The sequence below is a fragment of the Erythrolamprus reginae genome, chromosome 1 (genome assembly GCF_031021105.1).
Source record: "Erythrolamprus reginae isolate rEryReg1 chromosome 1, rEryReg1.hap1, whole genome shotgun sequence".
Taxonomy (NCBI): Eukaryota; Metazoa; Chordata; class Lepidosauria; order Squamata; family Dipsadidae; genus Erythrolamprus; species Erythrolamprus reginae.
This window is the reverse complement of record NC_091950.1, coordinates 418,917,675-418,943,134: the sequence shown is the minus strand read 5'-3', so window position 1 is coordinate 418,943,134 and position 25,460 is coordinate 418,917,675. Positions and strand designations below refer to the sequence as shown.

At 41.7% G+C, this 25,460-nt stretch overlaps 1 protein-coding gene across 1 annotated transcript in view; it reads left to right on the top strand.

Moving 5' to 3' along the window:
- TBX2 (T-box transcription factor 2) overlaps positions 1-25,460 on the top strand; it is a 51,914-nt gene that overhangs the window by 12,614 nt on the left and 13,840 nt on the right. Inside the window, exons 2-4 of the mRNA XM_070731022.1 lie at positions 2,377-2,453; positions 3,200-3,369; positions 13,128-13,759. Coding sequence (XP_070587123.1) covers positions 2,377-2,453; positions 3,200-3,369; positions 13,128-13,759 — 879 coding nt within the window. The remainder of the gene's footprint in view (positions 1-2,376; positions 2,454-3,199; positions 3,370-13,127; positions 13,760-25,460) is intronic.

The window sequence follows — 25,460 nt, the reverse complement described above, 5'->3', positions numbered from 1 at the left end:
GGGTCTTGAGTAGTTTACGAAAGACAAGGAGGGTGGGGGCAGTTCTAATCTCTGGGGGGAGTTCATTCCAGAGGGCTAGGGCTGCCACAGGGAAGGCTCTTCCCCTGGGGCCCGCCAAATGACATTGTTTAGTCATCGGGACCCAAAGAAGGCCAACTCTGTGGGACCTTATCGGTCGCTGGGATTCGCCACAGCCGAAAGATGATGTTCCAGTGTCAGCTGTGGATCGAGGAGGATGGCCAAGTTGCGAACCCTCTCTGAAGGGGTCAGTAGTTCCCCCCCCCAGGGTGATGGACGGACAGATGGAATTGTCCTTGGGAGGCAAGACCCACAGCCACTCCATCTTGTCTGGGTTGAGTTTGAGTTTGTTGACACCCATCCAGGTCCAACAGCCTCCAGGCACCGGCACATCACTTCCACTGCTTCATTGACTGGACATGGGGTGGAGATGTACAATTGGGTATCATCGGCATAATGATACTAAAATACAAAGAATCTTCCTCCTGCCCTGCAACTTTTCCAAGAAAAGGGAGTATAGTCTAAACAAAATAGTCAAGGAGAAGAAAAAATAGCATTTCCCAATCTGGTGCCCTCCAGATATTCCCCAAATACATAGCTATTACCTTGACTTCAGTTAGTTGGCCAACTCAAAGGGCCTTCAACTGTTAATGGGTATAATTGTTTTCCCCCACCCTTACAAACATACAAAATCACATACCTTCAAATTTCAATACAATACAATATAGTATCAATCACCAAATTCTTAATTAAACTTCTTAATTTATATTTATTTTGTTTTGGTATACATAATTTATCTTGTGCTACCTCCTTTTCTAACTGTCATCTGGATTTCAAAGATTGTTTTCAATTCTCATTCAAGTTCAAAACGCTATTAGCTATTAAAATTTCTATTGGCTATTTGGTTTTTTCCTAGTAAATTCATGTTGCAGTGCTTCAACCCCTTTCTTGTATTCTTACTTATCTCATTCATGTTTTAACCCTCATTTTAATATAACTGCTCTTTAAGAGGAAAGATCCAAATTTACTTCTCTTCAAACAATAATACTGTGTTCAGTTTATTTATTTATTTATTTATTTATTCATTTGTCCAATACACAATACATATGGAAGAGAATAGACATGAAGTAATATATATAAAGATAATATGTAAAAATAGAGGAGAAGATATACGAAAGTAAGAAAATATATATGATATATGAGACGGGCTACAAGAATGGTGGAAGGTCTTAAGCATAAAACGTATCAGGAAAGACTTCATGAACTCAATCTGTATAGTCTGGAGGACAGAAGGAAAAGGGGGGACATGATCGAAATATTTTAAAGGGTTAAATAAGGTCCAGGAGGGAAGTGTTTTTAATAGGAAAGTGAACACAAGAACAAGGGGACACAATCTGAAGTTAGTTGGGGGAAAGATCAAAAGCAACGTGAGAAAATATTATTTTACTGAAAGAGTAGTAGATCCTTGGAACAAACTTCCAGCAGACGTGGTTGGTAAATCCACAGTAACTGAATTTAAACATGCCTGGGATAAACATATATCCATCCTAAGATAAAATACAAAAACTAATACAAGGGCAGACTAGATGGATCATGAGGTCTTTTTCTGCCGTCAGTCTTCTATGTTTCTAATAAAGAATATCGATTTATATCAGCTATTTCATGTCTTAAATCTAATTATAACAATAGCAATACAGGGGGGGAAATAATTATTAAGAATTCAAATTGCATGCCGATCAATTTCCGGTCACAATTCAAAGTGTTGGTTATCACCTATAAAGCTCTTCATGGCACCGGATCAGGGTATCTACGAGACCGCCTTCTGCCGCACGAATCCCAGCGACTGGTTAGGTCCCACAGAGTGGGCCTTCTATGGGTCCCGTCAACAAAACAATGTCGTTTGGCAGGCCCCAGGGGAAGAGCCTTTTCTGTGGCGGCCCCGGCCCTCTGGAACCAACTCCCCCCGGAGATTAGAATTGCCCCCACCCTCCTCGCCTTTTGTAAGCTCCTTAAAGTCCACCTCTGCCATCAGGCATGGGGGAACTGAGATATTCTTTCCCCCTAGGCCTTTACAATTTATGCATGGTATGTTTGTTTGTATGTATGTATGTTTGGTTTCACAATTAAGGGTTTTTAAATTGTTTTAGTATTAGTTTTAGTATTGGATTTACATGATGTTTTATATTATTGTTGTTAGCCGCCCCGAGTCTACGGAGAAGGGCGGCATACAAATCCAATAAATAATAATAAAAATAATAATAATAATGATCTTCTCTCTGGTTTTATGCATTACAGTATATCATTTCTTTCATTTTGGCCTTCAACTGTTTATGAACATTTTTTCAATTTTTTTGTCAGATCACCCAGCTGAAAATAGATAACAACCCCTTTGCAAAAGGATTTCGAGACACAGGGAATGGCCGGAGAGAAAAAAGGTAAATTGAGAATATTTATTTTCCCCCTTAATGGCAATAAGGCAAATGCTGTTTTTTCTTGTTCCTGCACTTTCTCCCTATCTTAGCTTGCCATCCTAAATATAGTTCTTCGGGATTAAGATCTGTAGTGGGCTGGTTCTGGAACAGCCGTTCTCAAAATCGTACTGATGAAAGGAAAAATAGAGAAATAGATATTGATAATTTAAGGAGACTAACTTGTATTAGTAAGTAGGAATTGAAATGGTTGCAAATGAATAAGCTACAAATAAAAAAAAAAAATCCCGCTACATAGCAGGTATCCATTCTAAGTTTTGATACCAAAGTTACTTAATGTATAAAGCATAATGCTTTATTTTGTCTTGTTTGTATGTATGTATGTTTTATTTTTATGTTGTCTTGTTTTTATCAATGTAAATAATCAATATATATATGTCACTATATATATGTATGTATGTTTTCTTTTTGTGTTGCCTTGTTTTTTATCAATGTAAATAATCAATATATATATGTCACATGTTTTTTTGCTGAATTTGAAAATTAGGATAGATCTATTTCGGCCTTATTTTGACCTCATCAGCTAGCCATACCCACTGGGACTTGAACCTGCAACCTCCAAGCGATGGAGCGCCACAAATTCTGGGGGGAAAGAGGGAAAAGGAAGCGGGGAAGGGGGACTTGGACTCTCTCCAATGCTAAAGATTAAAACTTGTCCCCTCCCCTCCCCCTTCCCCCCCTGCCACCGAAAGGAAGCAGCTGACTCTGCCCTCCCTCCGGATGTACGAAGACCCCTGCAAGCAGGACAGAGACGGAGGCGAATCCGATGCGTCGTCTTGCGAACCTGCCCCGGTCCGAGACTCTCTTCACTCCCCATTGGCGACGACGCCCAGTCCTTTACGGGTCCATCGAAACAGCAGAGGTGAGCATCTTTGGGGAGCGGGGGTGCACGATCCACAAGGGGTAAAGGGGTGATTCCTTCCCCAAATAGGGGGGCACTCCCAATTCAGATCCTAAACCCCTGGACCCCCTTCTCATACAAATCTTTTCCCCTTTTGATTAAAAGGGTTTGGGTAAGAAGTGCTATTCAGCTGGTTTGAACTGGTTCGGGCGAACTGGCAGTAGTGACCTATGGGTGGGCCCAGCCCGACCCACCCTTTCTCACCCGTCCTGGTGCTATGCCATCCTATCTAGCCACATTTTTAAGCTGTGTTCAAGCCATACGGATGTCCATGTGCCGCCTCTATGTTGGTTGAGGCAGGCAGAATTCTGTTGGGTCCCATTTGTTGGGGGTCGAGGGAAAGGGAGGGTTTTGCCTTCTCTTTCTGCTCAAGATCCCCATGGATAATTGGTAGGCACTGTGTGACACAGAATTTCAATTCAATTCAATTCAATTCAATTTATTAGATTTGTATGCCGCCCCTCTTGAAGGCTTGGGGCGGCTCACAACAATAATAAAAACAGTATAACAATGGAACAAATCTAATAATAAAATTACATTAAAAACCCCAACAATTTAAAAACCATACAACACATACATACCAAACATAAAATATAAGCCTGAGGGAGATGTCTTAATTCCCCCCATGCCTGGCGATATAGGTGGGTCTTGAGTAACTTGCGAAAGACAAGGAGGGTGGGGGCCATTCTAATCTCCGGGGGGGGGAGTTGATTCCAGAGGGCTGGTGCCGCCACAGAGAAGGCTCTTCCCCTGGGGCCCGCCAAACGACATTGTTTGGTTGACGGGACCCGGAGAAGGCCAACTCTGTGGGACCTTATTGGCCGCTGGGATTCGTGCGGTAGAAGGTGGTTCCAAAGGTATTCTGGTCCAATGCCATGAAGGGCTTTAAAGGTCATTACCAACACTTTGAATTGTGACCGGAAACCGATCGGCAGCCAGTGCAGGCCACGGAGTGTTGTGGAAACATGGGCGAATCTAGAAAGCCCCACGATAGCTCTCACGGCCGCATTCTGCACGATCTGAAGTTTCCGAACACTTTTTAAAGGTAGCCCCATGTAGAGAGCGTTGCAGTAATCGAACCTCGAAGTGATAAGGGCATGAGCGACTGTGAGCAATGACTCCCTGTCCAAATAGGGCCGCAACTGGTGCACCAGGCGAACCTGGGCAAACGCCCTCCTCGCCAAAGCCGAAATATGGTGTTCCAATGTTAGCTGTGGATCGAGGAGGACGCCCAAGTTGCGAACCCTCTCTGAGGGGGTCAATAATTCCCCCCCCCCAGGGTAATGGACAGACAGATGGAATTGTCCTTGGAAGGCAAAACCCACAGCCACTCCGTCTTGTCTGGATTGAGTTTGAGCTTGTTGACACCCATCCAGACTCCAACAGCCTCTAGGCACTGGCACATCACTTCCACTGCTTCGTTGACTGGACTCGATGGGCTTTGGCCTGATTCAGCTCTTCTTAGGTTCTTAGGCTCTTCTTAGGTTCTTATGTTAAGCCATGCGCTTGAGCAAAGCATGTGCACAGAATAGCAATAGTAATAGCATTTAGACTCATATACCACTTCCTACTGCTTTTACAGCCCTCTAAGCAGTTTACAGAATCAGCCAACAATCTGGGAAGGATGGAAGGCTGAATCGACCTTGAGCCAGTGGTGAGATTTGAACTGCTGAACTGCAGTTAGCAATTAGGTGAAGTAGCCTGCAGCACTGCACTCTAACCACTGAGCCATCTGGCTCTTGAAGATTGCATGCACGCAAGCAAGACCGCTCACATTCTAGGGGAATTGTGTGAATCCCATGTCTTCCATGAATAATAAACATAAAAATCTATAGGTAGTCCTTGACTTATGACCACCATTGAGATCGACGTTTCTGTTGCTAAGCGGTTAGGTGACTTTCGTCCTGTTTTATGACTTTTCTTGCCATGGTTGTTAAGTGAATTGCTGCAGTTGTTTAGTTACATAGTCATTAACCGAACCTGGTTTCCCCATTGAACTTTGCTTGCCAAACGGTCGCAAAAGGGGATCATGTGACCCCGGGATGCTGCAACCGTCATATGTACCTGCCAGTTGTCAAGCCTCTGAATTTTCCATCACGGGAAAATTGGAGATGTGGCAATGGTCGTAAATGTGAAAAACATACATGAGTAATCTTTGTTCCAGTGCCACTGTAGCTTTGAACAGTCACCAAATGAACTGTTGTAAGTCGAGGACCACCTGCACTGCTGTGTGATCTAACTCCTTCCAAAATTATAATTGTAACAATTCACCTCTCTATCCCCGTTAAATTTATACAGGGGGTCCTTGAAGTATGACCACAATTGTGCCCCAAATGTAGGTTGGTAAGTGAGGAAATTTGTGAAGTGCGTTGTGCCCCCTTTTACGCCTTTTCTTGCCACAGTTGTTAGCAACGTGGTTGTTAAGTGAATCTTCACTTGTCAGATAACTATCATAAAGATGAATCAGTTGTCCAGCATCCCAATATTATAATAATAATAATAATAATAATAATAATAATAATAATAATAGACAGAAGGACTAATACTGGCGGCACAAGAACAGGCCATTAGAACAAATGCTGTCAAAGCCAGAATTGAAAAATCAACAGACGATCCAAAGTGCAAACTCTGTAAAGAAACAGATGAAACAATCGATCACATACTCAGCTGCTGCAAAAAGATTGCACAGACTGACTACAAGCATAGACATGATACTGTGGCACAGATGATCCACTGGAACCTGTGCCGGAACTACCATTTACCAGTGGCAAAGAACTGGTGGGATCATAAGCCCAAAAAAGTGGTTGAAAATGAGCAAGCAAAACTACTGTGGGACTTCCGACTTCAGACTGACCGAATTCTGAAGCATAACACACCAGACATCTTGATTATGGAGAAAAAGAAAGCATGGATCATCGACATCGCAATCCCAGGAGACAGCAAAATCGAGGAGAAGCAGCTAGAGAAATTAGTGAAATACGAAGATCTAAAAATAGAGCTGCAATGACTCTGGCATAAGCCAGTGAAAGTGGTCCCAGTGGTACTTGGCACGCTGGGCGCAGTGCTAAAGGATCTCAGCGGACATTTGAAAACCATCGGAATTGACAAAATCTCCATCTGTCAATTGCAAAAGGCTACTTTACTGGGATCGGCACACATAATTCGCCGCTACATCACGCAGTCCTAGATGCTTGGGAAGCACCCGACTGGTGATGAAATACGAAATCCAGCATAGTGATCTTGTTTGCTGTGTTGTATTGACATAACAACAACAACAACAACAGAGTTGGAAGGGACTTTGGAGGTCATCTAGTCTAACCCTCTGCTTATGCAGGAATCCCTACACTACTTGAGACAGATGGTTATCCAACATCTTCTTAAAAATTTCCAGTGTTGGAGCATTCACAACTTCTGGAGGCAAGCTGTTCCACTGGCCAACCATTCTGACTGTCAGGAAATTTCTCCTTAGTTCTAAGTTGCTTCTCTCCTTCTTTAGTTTCCACTCATTGCTTCTTGTTCTACCCTCAGGTGCTTTGGAGAATAGCTTGACTCCTTCTTCTTTGTGGAAACCCTTGAGATATGGGAAGACTGCTATCCTGTCTCCCTTGGTCCTTCTTTTCATTCAACTAGCCATGCCCAATTCCTGCAACCGTTCTTCATATGTTTTAGCCTCCAGTCCCCTAATCATCTTTGTCGCTCTTCTCTGCAGAAACAATCACATGAGCATTGGGGAGGGGGGGAATGCCAGAACAGTCATAAGTGTGAGAAATAGTCATAAGTCACTTTATTCAGTGCCAATGTAACTTCGAACTATCGCTAAATGGAACCGTTGTAAGTCTGGGACCAGCTCTATAATGCCATAGTTGGAGATGCAGGTTCCAAACGGGTGAGAAGCAGCGATGTTTCTAAGTTTAAATAATGTTTATTCGTGGAGCAGAATGTGAATGTTCTTTCTGTAAAAAATAATATTGTCTCTGGAGAATTTATCTCTTCGCTCCCTTCAATCCAATTCCTTGCTACTGATAAATGTATTTTGGGGGAAAGAGAGACTTTGCTATCTATCGCCCCCTGCTGGTTGTACTAAACTCTCCCCCCCCCCAAAGGAATTTTTAGTCCCATTTCACCCTAAAATATTTCAGAAAATACCTGGGATTCTTAATATTGGTGCTCAGAAGCTTTTCTGATTTTAAAGTGAATAAACTAGGGTTTGTTTGTTTTTTTTTAAAAAAGTCCTCACCAAATAAACCCAATGAGTGGAAACTAATCAAGGAGATAAATAATTTAGAACCAAGGAGAAATTTCTTTAAAAGTGAGAACAATTAATCAGTGGAACAGCTTGCCTCCAGAAGTTGTAAATGCTCCAGGACTGGAGGTTTTTAAGATGTTAGATAACCATTTGTCTAAAGTAGTGTAAGGTTTCTTGCCTAAGCAGGGGGTTGGACTAGAAGACTTCTAAGGTTCCTTCCAACTCTGTTTGCTCAGGTTCTCCTGGTGCACCAGTTGCGGCCCTATTTGGACCGGGAGTCACTGCTCACAGTCACTCATGCCCTCATCACCTCGGGGTTCGACTACTGTAACGCTCTCTACAAGGGGCTACCTTTGAAGAGTGTTCGTAAACTTCAGATCGTGCAGAATGCAGCTGCAAGAGCAATCATGGGCTTCCCAAGGTATGCCCATGTTACACCAACACTCTGCAGTCTGCATTGGTTGCCGATCAATTTCCGGTCACAATTTAAACTGTTGGTTATGACCTATAAAGCCCTTCATGGCATCGGACCAAAATATCTCCGGGACCGCCTTCTGCTGCACGAATCCCAGTGACCAGTTAGGTCCCGCAGAGTTGGCCTTCTCCGGGTCCCGTCGACTAAGCAATGTTGTTTGGCGGCACCCAGGAGAAGAGCCTTCTCTGTGGCGGCCCCGGCCCTCTGGAACCAGCTCCCCCTAGATATCAGAGTTGTCCCCACCCTCCTTGCCTTTCGCAAGCTCCTTAAAACCCACCTCTGTCGTCAGGCATGGGGGAATTGAAATTTCCCTTCCCCCTAGGCTTATAGAATTTATACATGGTATGCTTGTATGTATGAGTGGTTCTTTAAATTGGGGGTTTTAAGATTATTTTTAATACAGTATTAGGTTTGTTTACATTGTCTTTTTATACTGTTGTTAGCCGCCCCGAGTCTTCGGAGAGGGGCGGCATACAAATCTAATAAATAAATAAATAAATTTGTCTAAAGTAGTACAAGGTTTCTTGCCTAAGCAGGGGGTTGGACTAGAAGACCTTCAAGGTCCCTTCCAACTCTGTTATTCTGTTATTCTGTAAATTGACAATATATTGATGAAGGTTGTCATCTTCACACAACTAGAAAAGCCGGCAAAAAAAAAAAAATCACTATACAGAAAGTCCTCCACTTACGACCCCAATTGAGCTCAACCTTTACAGAGAATGTAGCAGCTGGATGGGGTCACTGAAACAGTTGGAGTGAGCTTAATGGACTCCAGAGGATGTTAGAAGATAGGAAGGCCTGAAGGAACGTTGTCCATGGGATTGTGTTGGATTGGACATGACTTCGCAACTAACAACAACAAGAATAGAATAGAATAGAACAGAACAGGTGGTGGAAGGAACCGTGGATTGATTATGTTATGTTAATGTTTTTTAAATTAACTTTTAAATATTGTATTGTATTGTACTGTTGCTATGTTGTGAGCTACCCTGAGTCTTCGGAGAGGGGCAGCATACAAATCTAATATATTATTATTATTATTATTATTATTATTATTATTATTATTATTATTATTGATGTCCTCTAGTGACGGTGAATCTATGGCACATGTGCCACAGGTAGCACATGGAGCCATATCTGTCGGCATGTGAGTCTTTGCCCTAGCTGAGCTCCAGCTGGGTCCCACAGAGTTGGCCTTCTCTGGGTCCCATCGACCAAACAATGTCGTTTGGCAGGCCCCAGGGGAAGAGCCTTCTCTGTGGCGGCCCCGGCCCTCTGGAATCAACTCCCCCCGGGGATTAGAACGGCCCCCACCCTCCTTGTCTTTCGCAAGCTATTCAAGACCCACCTATATTGCCAGGCATGGGGGAATTAAGACATCTCCCCCAGGCTTTCTTATATTTTATGTTTGGTGTGTATGTGTTGTATGGTTTTTAAATTGTTGGGTTTTTTAAATATAATTTTATTATTAGATTTGTTCCATTATTATACTGTTTTTATTATTGTTGTGAGCCGCCCCGAGTCTTCGGAGAGGGGCGGCATACAAATCTAATAAATTGAATTGAATTGAATAGAATTTTTAAATAATGGGTTTTAGACTTCTTTTAATGTATTAGATTTGTTACATTGTTGTTATTGTTGTGGGCCGCCCCGAATCTTCGGAGAGGGGCAGCATACAAATCTAATAAATTATTATTATTATTATTATTATTAATTATTATTATTATTATTATTTTTGGCTCACACAGAAACTCTGGGAGCACGTTTTAGGCCTCCTGGGGGCCTCCAAAGGGGCAGGGGTGGGTGTTTTTGCTCTCCCCAGCCTCCAAGAATGCCTCTGCAGCTTGGGGAGGGTGAAAATCTATCGGACCCACTAGAGGTTGAGAAATGCGGGAGCATGTTGCTTGAGCATGCACAGAGAGCTTAGTGCATGAGGGGGCCTTGAATTCTGGGAGTTGAAGTCCTCCAGGCTTAGAGTTGCCAAAGTTGGAGACTTCTGCTTTAACAGTTTCCTATTGTAAGGTAAATTGGCATTTCCTCCTAAAAATGTGTGGTAGGGTCACAGCCTTGGAGGTTTTATGATTTATTGATCACACCACGTCATAGTTTAGTAGCGAGAAGCTATAAATCTCGAAACTCCTCATTTATTTTGGCATCGAGGTGAATACCGGGAGTATTTACTGCAAGATATCTGATGTTCTCCAGTAAGAAGGAAGCTATTAAAAAAACACACGCATACAACTTTTCTCTTGAGTCATCAGTCCTTGGCAGAGCTAATGCCAGGCAAAGCAGATTCCCATTGGGGCTTGCTCAATTTTATTAAAAAGGATCTTTTACAAAGACCCCATCTTTAGTTACAACTTACTTACTTACTTACTTACTTACTTACTTACTTACTTACTTACTTACTTACTTACTTATTTATATGCCACCCCTCTCTGCAGACTCGGAGCGGCTAACAACAGTAATAAAACAGCATACAATAATAATCCAATACTAAAAACAGTTAAAAACCCATTATATAAAAACCAATCATACGTACAGACATACCATGCATAAAATTGTAAAGGCCTAGGGGGAAAGAGTATCTCAATTCCCCCATGCCTGGCGGCAGAGGTGGGTTTTAAGCAGCTTACAAAAGGCAAGGAGGGTGGGGGCAATTCTAATCTCTGGGGGGAGCTGGTTCCATAGGGTCGGGGCCGCCACAGAGAAGGCTCTTCCCCTGGGTCCCGCCAAGCAACATTGTTTTGTTGACGGGACCCGGAGAAGACCCACTCTGTGGGACCTAACTGGTCGCTGGGATTCGTGCAGCAGAAGGCGGTCCCTGAGATAATCTGGTCCGGTGCCATGAAGGGCTTTATAGGTCATAAGCAACACTTTGAATTGTGACCGGAAACTGATCGGCAACCAATGCAGACTGTGGAGTGTTGGTGTAACATGGGCATACTTGGGAAAGCCCATGATTGCTCTCGCAGCTGCATTCTGCACGATCTGAAGTTTCCAAACACTTTTCAAAGGTAGCCCCATGTAGAGAGCGGTAGCCCCATTGCATTTCATTGTAAAACATTAATGGGATTTTGTACATTTATGCGTTTTATAACTGGTCCTTGACTTACAACCACAGTGGAGGCAAACATTTCTGTTGCTAAGTGAAGCATTTGTTAAGGAATCAGAGTTCTGCAAAGCGTGGAATAAATGGTACATTTGGCTGGAGGAAAGACAACATACAACTCCATCATGACCCTCTTAAACTTCACCCAAACAACTATCCCACGAACTCATAAAATAATATTACGAATCATTGATAAAAGGATGAACAAATTCAAAACGACAAAAATTTAAATTCTAACTCAAGTTTAGAAACTCTAAATTTTCATTTATACCGATAGTAAAGATCTTAAAAGCTGTAATCGGGTCAACAGATAAATTGACACTATTTACGACATAGAAACAGAGAAGATTGACGGCAGAAAAAGACCTCATGGTCCATCTAGTCTGCCCTTATAAAATTTTGTGTATTTTATCTTAGGATGGATATATGTTTATCCCAGGCATGTTTAAATTCAGTGACTGCGGATTTACCAACCACGTCTGCTGGAAGTTTGTTCCAAGCATTTACGACTCTTTCAGTAAAATAATATTTTCTCACGTGGCTTCTGATCTTTCCCCCAATTAACCTCAGATTGTGTCCCCTTGTTCTTGTGTTCACTTTCCTATTCAAAAGACTTCCCTCCTGAACCTTATTTAACCCTTTAACATATTTAAATGTTTCGATCATGTCCTCCCTTTTCCTTCTGTCCTCCAGACATCTGATAAATTTATATATATGAATTTACCTCTTCTTTTCTTCTTCTTTCTCTTCTTTTTCATTTCCCCCTTATCATCATCATCATCATTATTATTATTATTATTATTATTAATTAGATTTCTATGCCGCCCCTCTCCGTAGCCTCGGGACGGCTCACAACAGTGATAAAAAACAATACATGGTAACAAATCTAATATTTAAAATCTAAAAATAACAATTTTACATTAAAAAGTCTAAAAAAACCCCAATATATAAAAACATACACACAATCATATCATACACATATCATATATATATATATATATATATATATATATATATATATTTTTTCTTATGTCGGATGACCCTGGTATATTTCCAAGGAACGTCACAGCTCCTCTTTTTTTGCCTATAGGCCCAGCCCAGGGCCACTGCAAGGCAGTAATATATCTATAGCCGACAAACTATATTAATAAACATTTAACACATATATATATATATATATATATATATATCAATCATATATATCATTACTTTCTTTCTCTTTCCTCTTCCTTTTTCTTTCTCTCTTTCCCTTTCTTTCCTTTTACATATAGGTGTGTATTTTGACTTATAACTGTATACTCAAAACTCATACAAACATAGAATATTATTATATGTCTGTATGCCACCAATATGTACTTGGCAAAACAACAAATAAAAAATAAATAAATAAAATATTTGAGAAGCACCGGCCGCTAAAACATAGAAACACAGAAACATAGAAGATTGACGGCAGAAAAAGACCTCATGGTCCATCTAGTCTGCCCTTATGCTATTTCCTGTATTTTATCTTAGGATGGATCTATGTTTGCGGAGTCTGCGGAGAGGGGCGGCATACAAATCTAATAAATAATAGTAGTAGTAGTAGTAATAATAATAATAATAATAATAATAATAATGATGATGATGATGATGTTTATCCCAGGCATGTTTAAATTCAGTGACTGCGGATTTACCAACCACGTCTGCTGGAAGTTTGCTCCAAGCATCTACTACTCTTTCAGTAAAATAATATTTTCTCATGTTGCTTCTGATCTTTCCCCCAACTAACCTCAGATGGTGCCTCCTTGTTCTCGTGTTCACTTTCCTATTAAAAACACTTCCCTCCTGAACCTTATTTAACCCTTTGACATATTTAAATGTTTAAAACTATTTCTTTCTCGTTGCAGAAGACAAAGGAAGCGACCAAGAGCCGGAGAAAGGGTCGTTGGGGGTGAAGAGGTCCAGCCCTGACCTGGGTCTAGGCAGCCCTCCCCACAACCACAGCCCCGGCTTGCAAGCGGACGAGCGGAGTAAAGAACGGGGCAGCAAAGCCGTTGAGGCCTCTAAGGAAGGTGTTGGGGAAAGCGCCCCCTTTACACCTCTGGCCTTGGAGAAGGAGAAACCGGAGGGCCGAAGGAAGGAGTCTCTCCTGCAGTCGCCCCCGGAAGCATCCAAAAAGGAATTGCCCGTGGATTGCGCCCCCGTGGGCTGCAGCAGCAAGGAAGCCTTTGCCCCGCTGATGGTCCAGACCGACAGCCCTCCACACTTGAACCCCAGCCACCTGCAGAGTTTAGCCCTCTCGGGTCTTCACGGTCAGCAGTTCTTCAACCCTCTGAGCGCCGGGCAGCCGTTCTTCCTTCACCCGACCCAGTTCGCTATGGCGCCTGGAGCCTTTTCGGCGATGGGCATGGGACACTTGCTGGCTTCGGTGGCGGGCGGAGGGGGCTTGGAAAACGGGGGGCTCTCGGCACCTCAAGGGACGGCGGGAACCACGGCCCCGTTCCCCTTCCATCTGTCCCAGCACATGTTGGCGTCTCAGGTAAGGAGGCGAGGAGGGGAAGGGGGGGGAGGGGAGGGTTGGTCGCTGTTTCTTAGAGGGAGTCCTAGTGGACAATCGTTTAAATGTGAGCCAGCCGTGTGCAGCAGCTGCCAAAAAAGCCAACACAGTTTATGATTTTATTTATTTATTTATTAGATTTGTATGCCGCCCCTCTCCGAAGACTCGGGGCGGCTAACAACAACAAAGAAAACAATGTAACAAATCTAATATTAAAAAGTAATCTAAAAACCCCCCAATTTAAGAGACCAATCATACAAACAAGCGTACCATGTATAAATTCTATAAGCCTAGCCTAGGGGGAAGGGAAAAAAATTCAATTCCCCCATGCCTGACGACAGAGGCGGGTTTTAAGGAGCTTGCGAAAGGCAAGGAGGTTGGGGGCAGCTCTGATATCTGGGGGGAGCTGGTTCCAGAGGGTCGGGGCCGCGGCAGAAGGCGGTCCCGGAGATGTTCTGGTCCGATGCCATGAAGTTCTAGGCTGCATCAACGGAGGGATAGAATCAAGATCATGCAAAGTGTTAATACTACTTTATAAAGCCTTGGTAAGGCCACACGTGGAATCCGGCGTTCAGTTTTGGTCGCCACGATGCAAAAAAGGACATTGAGACTAGAAAAAATGCAGAGAAGAGTGACAAAGATTATTAGGGAACTAGAGGCTAAAATATGAAGAACGGTTGCTGGAACTGGCTACGTCTAGTTTAATGAAAAGAAGGACCAGGGGAGACATGATAGCAGCCTTCCAATATCTCGGGTTGGTCATCACAATGTAAAAAAAGATGTTGAGACTAGAAAGAGTGCGGAGAAGAGCAAATAACAACAACAACAACAACAACAGAGTTGGAAGGGACCTTGGTGGTCTTCTAGTCCAACCCCCTGCTTAGGCAGGAAACCCTACACCAGTGACGATGAGCCTTTTCCCCCTCAGGTGCCGAAAGAGTGTTGCCGTGCACTATAGCGCATGCGCGAGTGCCCACAACCATAATTCAATGCCTGGGGAGGGTGAAAACAATGTCTCTCGCTCCGCAGAGGCCCTCTGAAGGCCAGAAACGGACTGTTTCCCAACTTCTGGTGGGCCCAATAGGCTCATGTTTTGCCCTTCCCAGGCTCCAAAGGCTTGCCTGACAAGTAAAGTCAATGGGGAAGCCAGTTTCACTTAAGAACTGTGTTACTAACTTAATAACTGCAATGATTTATTTATTAATTGGACTTGTATGCCACCCCTCTCTGAGGACTCGGGGCGATTCACTTAACAAGTCATAAAATGGGGCAAAACTCACTTTGAAAAATATCTCACTTAGTAACAAACATTTGGTCTCCGTTGTGGTTATATGTCGATATCTCTACGTGTATTTGTACTCCATCGTAGGAAGTTCTTTTTATTTAAATGTTTCTTTTATTATTTAGCTTTTTGGCAAATTGTGCAGGTGGGGAAGGAAAAAAATATATTCCACAGATAGTTCTCGACTTATGACAGTTCATTTAGTGACCATTGAAAGTTACAACAGAACTGAAAATGTGACACAGCCACATAATGGTTGCAGCATCCCCATAGTCCCATGAACAAAATCCAGACGTTTGTCAATTGACTCAAATTTATGGCATCCTGAGGTTATGTGATTCTGCAAGTATTCTGAGCAGAGACTGGTTACAAGCACAAGGGTCTGGGTCCTATTCTTTTTAATATGTTTGATATGTTTAATATGTTTGTGAGTGACATAGGGGAAGGTTTGGTAGGGAAGGTTTGCCTATTTGCCAATGACTCAAAAGTGTGCAATAGGGTTGATATTCCCGGAGGCGTCTGCAATATGGCAAATGATGCAGCTTTACTAGACAAGTGGTCAAAGCAATGGAAAGTGCAGTTTAATGTTTCCAAATGTAAAATAATGCACTTGGGGAAAAGGAATCCTCAATCTGAGTATTGCATTGGCAGTTCTGTGTTAGCAAAAACTTCAGAAGAGAAGGATTATGGGGTAGTGATTTCTGTCAGTCTCAAAATGGATGAACAATGCGGTCAGGCAGTAGGGAAACCAAGTAGAATGTTTGGCTGCATAGCTAGAGGTATAACAAGCAGGAAGAGGGAGATTGTGATCCCTCTGGTGAGATCACATTTGGAATACTGTGTCCAGTTCTGGAGACCTCACCTACAAAAAGATATTGACAAAATTGAACGGGTCCAAAGACGGGCTACAAGAATGGTGGAAGGTCTTAAGCATAAAACGTATCAGGAAAGACTTAATGAACTCAATCTGTATAGTCTGGAGGACAGAAGGAAAAGGGGGGACATGATCGAAACATTTAAATATGTTAAAGGGTTAAATAAGGTTCAGGATGGAAGTGTTTTTAATAGGAAAGTGAACACAAGAGCAAGGGGACACAATCTGAAGTTAGTTGGGGAAAAGATCAAAAGCAACGTGAGAAAAAATTATTTCACTGAAAGAGTAGTAGATCCTTGGAACAAACTTCCAGCAGACGTGGTTGGTAAATCCACAGTAACTGAATTTAAACATGCCTGGGATAAACATATATCCATTGTAAGATAAAATACAGGAAATAGTATAAGGGCAGACTAGATGGACCATGAGGTCTTTTTCTGCCGTCAGTCTTCTATGTTTCTATGTTTCTTTACAATTGAATTGAAAACTCCTGATACTAATATGGCAATAACATAGATTTGACCCCAGAGTTTTTCAGCCTTGGGAGCTTTAAGACAGATGGACTTCAACTCCCAGCATTCCCCAGTCATATGATGCCTCATCCCTGTAGTCACATGATCAAAAATTCACATGCTTGTCAACTGGCAATTTTTTAATGGTGGTTGCAGTGTCTTGGGGTCATATGACCCCTTTTGCGACCTTTTGACAAGCAAAGTTAATGGGGAAGCCAGATTCCACTTAACAAGGGTGTTCACTTAAAAACCGTGACAAGAAAAATTCGTAAAATGAGGCAAAATACACTTAGCAACATACATTTTGAGTTCAACTGTGATAAACAGGTTGAGGAACTACCTATGTAAGAATGTACTGTATTACCTAAGTATTAACTTCTGGAGTTTGTGCTACCTATGAACTGCCTTTTAAAGAAATGTGTGCAAAACACCACATATAACAATTTTTCCCACTATTTCTCTTTTCAAAAGTCAATTATTTGATATTTTTCTTCAGCCAAGGGTGGGGAAAATAGTTTGAATAACCTAATGCACACACAAGTCAGTTTTTCCTTCCCTCCAGGTTAAAAGATAATTTTCAGCTAATGAGTGTCCTATCAAAACGATATTGACAAAATTGAACGGGTCCAAAGACGGGCTACAAGAATGGTGGAAGGTCTTAAGCATAAAACGTATCAGGAAAGACTTCATGAACTCAATCTGTATAGTCTGGAGGACAGAAGGAAAAGGGGGGACATGATCGAAACATTTAAATAGGTCAAAGGGTTAAATAAGGTTCAGGAGGGAAGTATTTTTAATAGGAAAGTGAACACAAGAACAAGGGGACACAATCTGAAGTTAGTTGGGGGAAAGATCAAAAGCAACATGAGAAAATATTATTTACTAAAAGAGTAGTAGATCCTTGGAACAAACTTCCAGCAGACGTGGTTGGTAAATCCACAGTAAATGAATTTAAACATGCCTGGGATAAACATATATCTATTGTAAGATAAAATACAGGAAATAGTATAAGGGCAGACCATGAGGTCTTTTTCTGCCGTCAGTCTTCTATGTTTCTATCTCGTTAAAAGAAAATGCTTTCTAGATTTGTTAAAAGTCCTAGAATTTTGCCCTAAACTAACACTTTTGCCAACTAGCCTCCAAAAAGATCAATCAACTGAATATTGCGAACTTCATCTTAAAATGAAATGGTACTTATTATAGTGAGAGAGAAGAATCTTATTAAAATTATAATAACCAATAAACATAATAACCAATAAGTCACTCTTTCAAACAGGGCAGAAAATTGCATTTTCCAATTGTTGCATGAATTGTATGAACCAATTAGATTTTTTTAAATTTAAGCCTCATGTTCTGACAGTTGGTCTGCAGATGGTTATTAATTTTGGCTTTCATCGGTAGTCTAAAAGAAAAAAAACCCTGGACTGTGTCTTGAAGAAAGTTTTAAGAATTTGAAGGGCATTTGTCAAATCAATGCACAGTTTGTGCGTTGTTCCTAAAATATATCAGAATTTGCTGTAGTCGGCAGACGTATTTGCTGCCAAGAAGGCATAGAATAACAACAAGAACAGTGGATTGATGGCGTGTTATTAATTTTGGGTCAATTCTGGTGACCAGCTAGCTAAATTTTTTCCATGACAGTTGTTAATTTAGTAACATGGTTGTTAAGCTAATTTCCTAGTCTTTTTAGGCATGGAAACCAGCTGGGTGATTTGGGCCACTCGCTTTCTTTCAGCCCAACCTGCTTCACAAGGTTGTTGTCATGGGAAAATAGAAGTGTAGATGTGTTGGATATGTTTGCTACCTTGAGTTATTGATAAAAATAATAACGGTAGGGTATGAAAGAGGAAAGAAGGAAGAGGGAGGGAGGGAGGGTGAGAGAGAGAAGTGTATAAGTAAGTAAGTAAGTAAGTAAGTAAGTAAGTAAGTAAGTAAGTAAGTAAGTAAGTACCAATAAATAAGTAAGTAAGTACCCCATTTTTTGGAGTATAATATGCACTGGAGTATAAGATACATCTTAGTTTTGGGTAAAGAAAATAGGGGGAAAAATCTACCTACCAGATATTATAGTGCTATATTATATGTATAGGTATTATATGTAAAGTGTGCAATAGGGTTGATATTCCTGGAGGCGTCTCTAATATGGCAAATGATTTAGCTTTACTAGATAAGTGGTCAAAGCAATGGAAACTGCAGTTTAATGTTTCCAAATGTAAAATAATGCACTTGGGGGGAAAAGAATCCTCAATCTGAGTATTGTATTGGCAGTTCTGTGTTAGCAAAAACTTCAGAAGAGAAGGACTTAGGGGTAGTGATTTCTGACAGTCTCAAAATGGGTGAACAGTGCGGTCAGGCGGTAGGGAAAGCAAGTAGAATGCTTGGCTGCATAGCTAGAGGTATAACAAGCAGGAAGAGGGAGGTTGTGATCCCGCTGTATAGAGCGCTGGTGAGACCACATTTGAAATACTGTGTTTGGCTCTGGAGACCTCACCTACAAAAAAATATTGATAAAATTGAATGGGTCGAAAGACGGGCTACAAGAATGGTGGAAGGTCTTAAGCATAAAACATATCAGGAAAGACTTAATGGACTCAATCCGTATAGTCTGGAGGACAGAAGGGAAAGGGGGGACATGATCGAAAGATTTAAATATGTTCAAGGGTTAAATAAGGTTCAGGAGGGAAGTGTTTTTAATAGGAAAGTGAACACAAGAACAAGGGGACACAATCTGAGGTTAGTTGGAGGAAAGATCAGAAGTAACGTGAGAAAATATGATTTGACTGAAAGCGTAGTAGATGCTTGGAACAAACTTCCAGCAGACGTGGTTGGTAAATCCACAGTCACTGAATTGAAACATGCCTGGGATAAACATATATCCATCCTAAGAAAAAATACATGAAATAGTATAAGGGTGGAGTAGATGGACCACGAGGTCTTTTTCTGTCGTCAATCTTCTATATTTCAATGTATTCATTTGGGTAAGGTCCTTACACTGGTCAGCTTCAGCACATTATTTTATCCCCTGGTTAGGGCTGCAAAAAAAAAAATCTTCGGAGGAGATAGCAATGAAAACAGGCCTGCAAAGACTTAGGGCTAGAAAAAAATCTTTGGAGGGAGAAGCAATGAAAAAATCCTGCAAGCTGGGAAGATCATTAACACCTTTTGAAGAAAGCTTCAAAAAAGCTACATTCGGAGTATAAGATGCACCCAAATTTTCAGCCTCTTTTGGGAGGGAAAAGGGTGTGTCTTATACTCCAAAAATTTGAGTAAGTAAGTAAATTGTGAGCCGCCCTGAGTCTTTGGAGAGGGGTGGGATACAAATCTAATAAATTATTATTATTAATTATTATAAATAAAATCAGGTATGGAGGACCAAAAGAGTAAATAGTGCTTTTTAAAGTACTTATTTATTTCATTTTATTTATTTATTTTGTCCAATACACAATACATATTGAAAAGAATAGACATGTAGTATTATATATAAAGAAAAGGATAGAAGGAAAGATATAAAAATAGAGGAGAAGATATATGAAAGGAAGAAAAGATATATGATATATGAGATAAGGAGAGACAATTGGGCAGGGGACGAAAGGCACACTAGTGCAGTTATGTACGCCCCTTACTGACCTCTTAGGAACCTGGAGAGGTCAATCGTGGATAGTCTAAGGGAGAAATGTTGGGGGTTAGAGGTTGACACTACTGAGTCGGTAATGAGTTCCACGCTTTGACAACTCGATTGCTAAAGTCATATTTTTTACAGTCAAGTTTGGAGCGATTAATATTAAGTTTGAATCTGTTGCGTGCTCTTGTGTTGTTGCGGTTGAAGCTGAAGTAGTCATTGACAGGCAGGATGTAGCAGCATATGATCTTGTGGGCAATACTTAAATCGTGTTTTAGGCATCGTATTTCTAAGCTTTCTAGATCCAGGATTGTTAGTCTATTTTCGTAGGGTTTTCTGTTTCGAGTGGAGGAGTGAAGGGCTCTTCTGGTGAAGTATCTTTGGATGTTTTCGAGGGTGTTGATGTCCGAGATGTGATATGGGTTCCAGACAGATGAGCTGCATTCAAGGATGGGTCTGGCAAAAGTTTTGTAAGCTCTGGTAAGTAGCGTGAGATTGCCAGAGCAGAAGCTGCGTAGGATCAGGTTAACAACTCTAGAAGCCTTTTTGGCGATATTGTTGCAATGGGCTTTAGCACTTAGGTCATTTGATATTAGTATTCCAAGGTCTTTTACTGAGTGGGGGTTGGCTGTGAGATTTTGTTTATTCAGTTCATATATGAGGTTTGGATTCCTTTTAGACCAGTGATTTTCAACCTTTTTTGAGCTGCGGCACATTTTTTACATATACAAAATCATGGGGCACATTGAGCAGGGGGAAGTGGGGGGGCTAAAAAAAGTTTGGACAAAATTTTTTCTCTCTCTCTCTCTTCCTCCCTTTTGCTCTATTTCTCTCCCTCTTTCTCTCTCTTCCTTCCTTCCCCTCTCTCTCCATCCCTTTCTTTCTCTCTTCCTTCCTTCCTCTCTTTTTTGCTTTCTACCTCTCTCTTGCTTTCTTTCTCTCTCTCTCTCTTTCTTGCTTTCTCTCTCTCTTTCTTTCTTTATTAGATTTGTATGCCGTCCCTTTCTGTAGACTCGGGGCGGCTTTCTTTCCCTCTCGTTCTCTTTCTTGCTTTCTTTCTCTCTCTTTCTCTCTTGCTTTCTTTCTCTCTCTCTTTCTTTCTTTCTCTCTCTCTCTTTCTCTTTTGATGAGCTTCACGGCACATTTGACCATGTCTCACGGCACACTAGTGTGCCGCGGCACACTGGTTGAAAAACAGTGCTTTAGACCAGTGATTTTCAACCTTTTTTGAGGCGCGGCACATTTTTTACATTTACAAAACCATGGGGCACATTGAGGGGGGGGGGGCGGCTAAAAAAATATTGGACAATAAAATTCTCTCTCTTCCTCCCTTTCGCTCTATTTCTCTCTCCCTCTTTCTCTCCCTCTTTTTTCTCTCTCTCCATCCCTCTTTCTTTCTCTCTTCCTTCTTTCCTCATTTTTGCTCTCTTTCTCTCTCCTTCCCTCCCTCCCTCCCTCTATGTCTTTCTCTCTCCCACCTTCCCTCCCTCTCTTTCTCTCTCTCTCTTGCTTTCTTTCTTTCTCTTGCTTTCTTTCTCTCTTGTTCTCTTTCTCTCTTTCTTTCTCTTGCTTGCTTTCTCTCTCTTTCTTTCTTTCTCTCTTGTTCTTTTTCTCTCTTGCTTGCTTTCTCTTTCTTTCTTTCTCTCTCTCTTGTTTTCTTTCTCTGAGCTTTGCGGCACACCTGACCATGTCTCGCGGCACACTAGTGTGCCACGGCACACTGGTTGAAAAACAGTGCTTTAGACAATAGAGTAAGAAAACATCCATGCTCTGTTTTATGTAACAAGTCCACCCCAAATCTTGGAGGGGCAGCAGTCAGGCCTTCCCCACCCAAGCAATTTTGGGAGCTAGGAGCAGGATGTCTTTTGACCTCTCTGTGTGTTTTGTCCTCCCAACCAGCACAGGAAAAAAAAAATAGCTGCAGCTTACGTCAGGAAATTCTCAGGCATAGTTTTATTTATTTATTTAAAAAAAAACAGTTTTCTAGTCCTTAAGGATGCAAATGGTGCCTTAGAGCTTATGCTAATCAGATATGGAATGATACCGTCCTGTTTGTACATTTATGGTAAGTTTCAAGTTGACTAAAAAAAGAAACCAACAACAACCCAGCTTTCCAAAGCTGACTTAAAACTGGCACCGCATCCGGACTTTGTGCTTCCATTTGGCAGCAAACTTTCACAACTTTTGCAGTAGCCCTGTGGCGGAAAAATAAATAAATCCCACGGGCACCATAAGCGGCTGGTGTGTGTCAAAATTCAGAATATTGGGGGGAAATCCAGATTTGGCGAGAGGAAATATTAGAGAGGAGAATAGAAAAGGAGCCTGAACTTTTTTTTTTTTTTGCTGGGAATAGCCCGTGAGAACTTTGAAGAAAATTAACTGTATATAATTTTACATATAACGCCAGGAACGAGAATAGTTCTCGCACAATATTGGAAAAATGAAAATAACGCCCACTATAACAGCCTGTGCAGAAATAGTTTAACCCAGTGTTTCCCAACCTTGACTGCTTGAAGATATTTGGACTTCAACTACCAGACTTCAACTACCAGACTTCAACTACCAAATGCTGGCTGGGGAATTCTGGGAGTTGAAGTCCAAATATCTTTGAGTGCCCAAGGTTGGGAAACATTGGTTTAACCAAAGAATTGAAAAATACAGATGAGCTAGAATATACTAACTGTTGGGATAGGTTCTATGATTCGATGGACAGAAAAAAGGGAAAAGCAAAGACAGGGAGTCAATAAATGTTAGAAAGTTGGTGAGGATCAGTCTAAAAAAAAGGAAGGGAAAGAAAAAGTATTGCCCACAAGATCATATGCTGCAACGTCCTACCTTTCAAAGACTACTTCAGCTTCAACCACAACAACACAAGAGCCCACAACAGATACAAGCTTAATATTAAGCACTCCAAACTTGACTGTAAAAAATACGACTTTAGTAATCGAGTGGTCGAAGCGTGAAATTCACTACTGGACTCTGTAGTGTCATCCCCTAACCCCCAACACTTTATACTTAGACTATCCATGGTTGACCTCACCACGTTCCTAAGAGGTCAGTAAGGGGCGTACGTAAGTGCACCAGAGTGCCTACCGTCCCCTGTCCTATTGTTTCTCCTATATCTCCTATATCTTCTCTTCTATACCTATATGTTTTTCTGCTATTCTCTCATAGTTATATTTCACTTCATTTTCCCATCTATTCCCCCTTTAATAGATTCTACCTGATTAAATAAAAAAATAAATAAATAAAATAAATAAATAAATAAGCAAACAAATAAACAAACAAGAACAAGGGAGCACAATCTGAGGTTAGTTGGGGGAAAGATCAGAAGCAACGTGAGAAAATAGTAGATGCTTGGAACAAACCTCCAGCAGACCTGGTTGGTAAATCCACAGTAACTGAATTTAAACATGCCTGGGATAAACATATGTCCATCTTCAAGTGGCCAAGGTTGGGAAACATTGGTTTAACCAAAGAACTGAAAAATACAGATGAGCTAGAATATACTAACTGTTGGGATAGGTTCTATGATTCGATGGACCGAAAAAAGGGAAAAGCAAAGACAGGGAGTCAATAAATGTTAGAAAGTTGGTGAGGATCAGGAAGGAAGGGAAAGAAAAAGATGTACCTGAATAAGATCATTGTTTTGATTTGATGCATATTATGTAAATATAAATTATGTAATTAAAAAATAAGCCTTATTAGAGTTGTGCTACAGGCACGTCACATGATGTCCAATATTTGTGTGTTTTGTTTGTGTTTTATGTGTTAGAAACAAAGTTAATTTTTTTATTAAAAAAAATTTAAAAAAAATAGAAATCTCCTCCATAAAGTTTGGGTGGAGAAAAGGAGAGGAGAGGGAATGGCTTTAATGCTCTCAGGAAAAGCATTAGGCAGCTGTTTGTCTGGAATGCTATACGGCAGTGATGACAAACTGGGTTTTAATTTTTATTATTTTTATTTTATTTATTAGATTTGTATGCTGCCCCTCTCCGAAGACTCGGGGCAGCTCACAACAGTAATAGAAACAATATAACAGTGAGACAAATCTAATATTAAAACAAAACATATCTAAAACCCCAACAATTTAAAACCATACAACACATACATACCAAACATAAAATATAAAAGCCTGGGGGAGGATGTATCAGTTCCCCCATGCCTGGCAATAAAGGTAGGTCTTGAGTAACTTGCGAAAGACAAGGAGGGTGGGGGCCATTCTAATCTCTGGGGGGAGTTGATTCCAGAGGGCCGGGGACGCCACAGAGAAGGCTCTTCCCCTGGGGCCCGCCAAACGACATTGTTTAGTCGACGGGACCCGGAGAAGGCCAACTCTGTGGGACCTTATCGGTCACTGGGATTCGTGCGGTAGAAGGCGGTTCCGGATGTATTCTGGTCCAATGCCATGTAGGGCTTTAAAGGTCATAACCAACACTTTGAATTGTGACCGGAAACCGATCGGCAGCCAGTGCAGGCCACGGAATGTTGCAGAAACGTGGGCGAATCTAGGGAGCCCCACGATGGCTCTCGCGGCTGCATTCTGCACGATCTGAAGTTTCCGAACACTTTTCAAGGGTAGCCCCATGTAGAGAACGTTGCAGTAGTCGAACCTCGATTTTTTGTTTGGGTGCCAAAAGGGCGCATGCGTCCACAGCCATAATGCAGTGCCTTCTCCCCGCGCATGAGTGCACACTCACCCACGCATGTGCGCAGACCTCTGAACTTCCGGTAGGCCCGTTGGGGTATTTTTCACCCTCTTCAAACTTCAGGAAAGCCTGTGGATGGTGAAAAACAGGCAGAACGGGACGACCGGAAGTTTGTTTCTGAACTTTTGCTAGGCCCGATGCGTCTGTTTTTCACCATCCACAATAATAGAATGTCGTTTGGCGGGCCCCAGGGGAAGAGCCTTCTCTGTGGCCACCCCGGCCCTCTGGAATCAACTCCCCCCGGAGATTAGAACTGCCCCCACCCTCCTTGTCTTTCGTAAATTACTCAAGACCCATCTATACCGCCAGGCATGGGGGAGTTGAGACACCTTTCCCCCAGGAGAGAGAGAGAGAAAGAGAGAGAGAGAGAGAGAGAAAGAGAGAAGAGAGAGAGAGAGAGAGAGAGAGAGAGAGAGAGAGATAGAGAGATAGAGAGATAGAGAGATAGAGAGATAGAGAGATAGAGAGATAGAGAGATAGAAAGAAAAAAGAAAGTAGGAAGGGAAGGGAAGGGAAGGAAAGGAAAGGAAAGGGAAGGGAGGGAGGGAGGAAGGAAGGAAAGGAGAAAGGAAAAGGAAGGAAGGAAAACTGACGGATCTACAGACCCACAGATCTCTTGGTTGCTCCTCACCAACTTACTTACTTACCTATTTATCTATAAACTATTTGGTCATAAATTGAGAACTA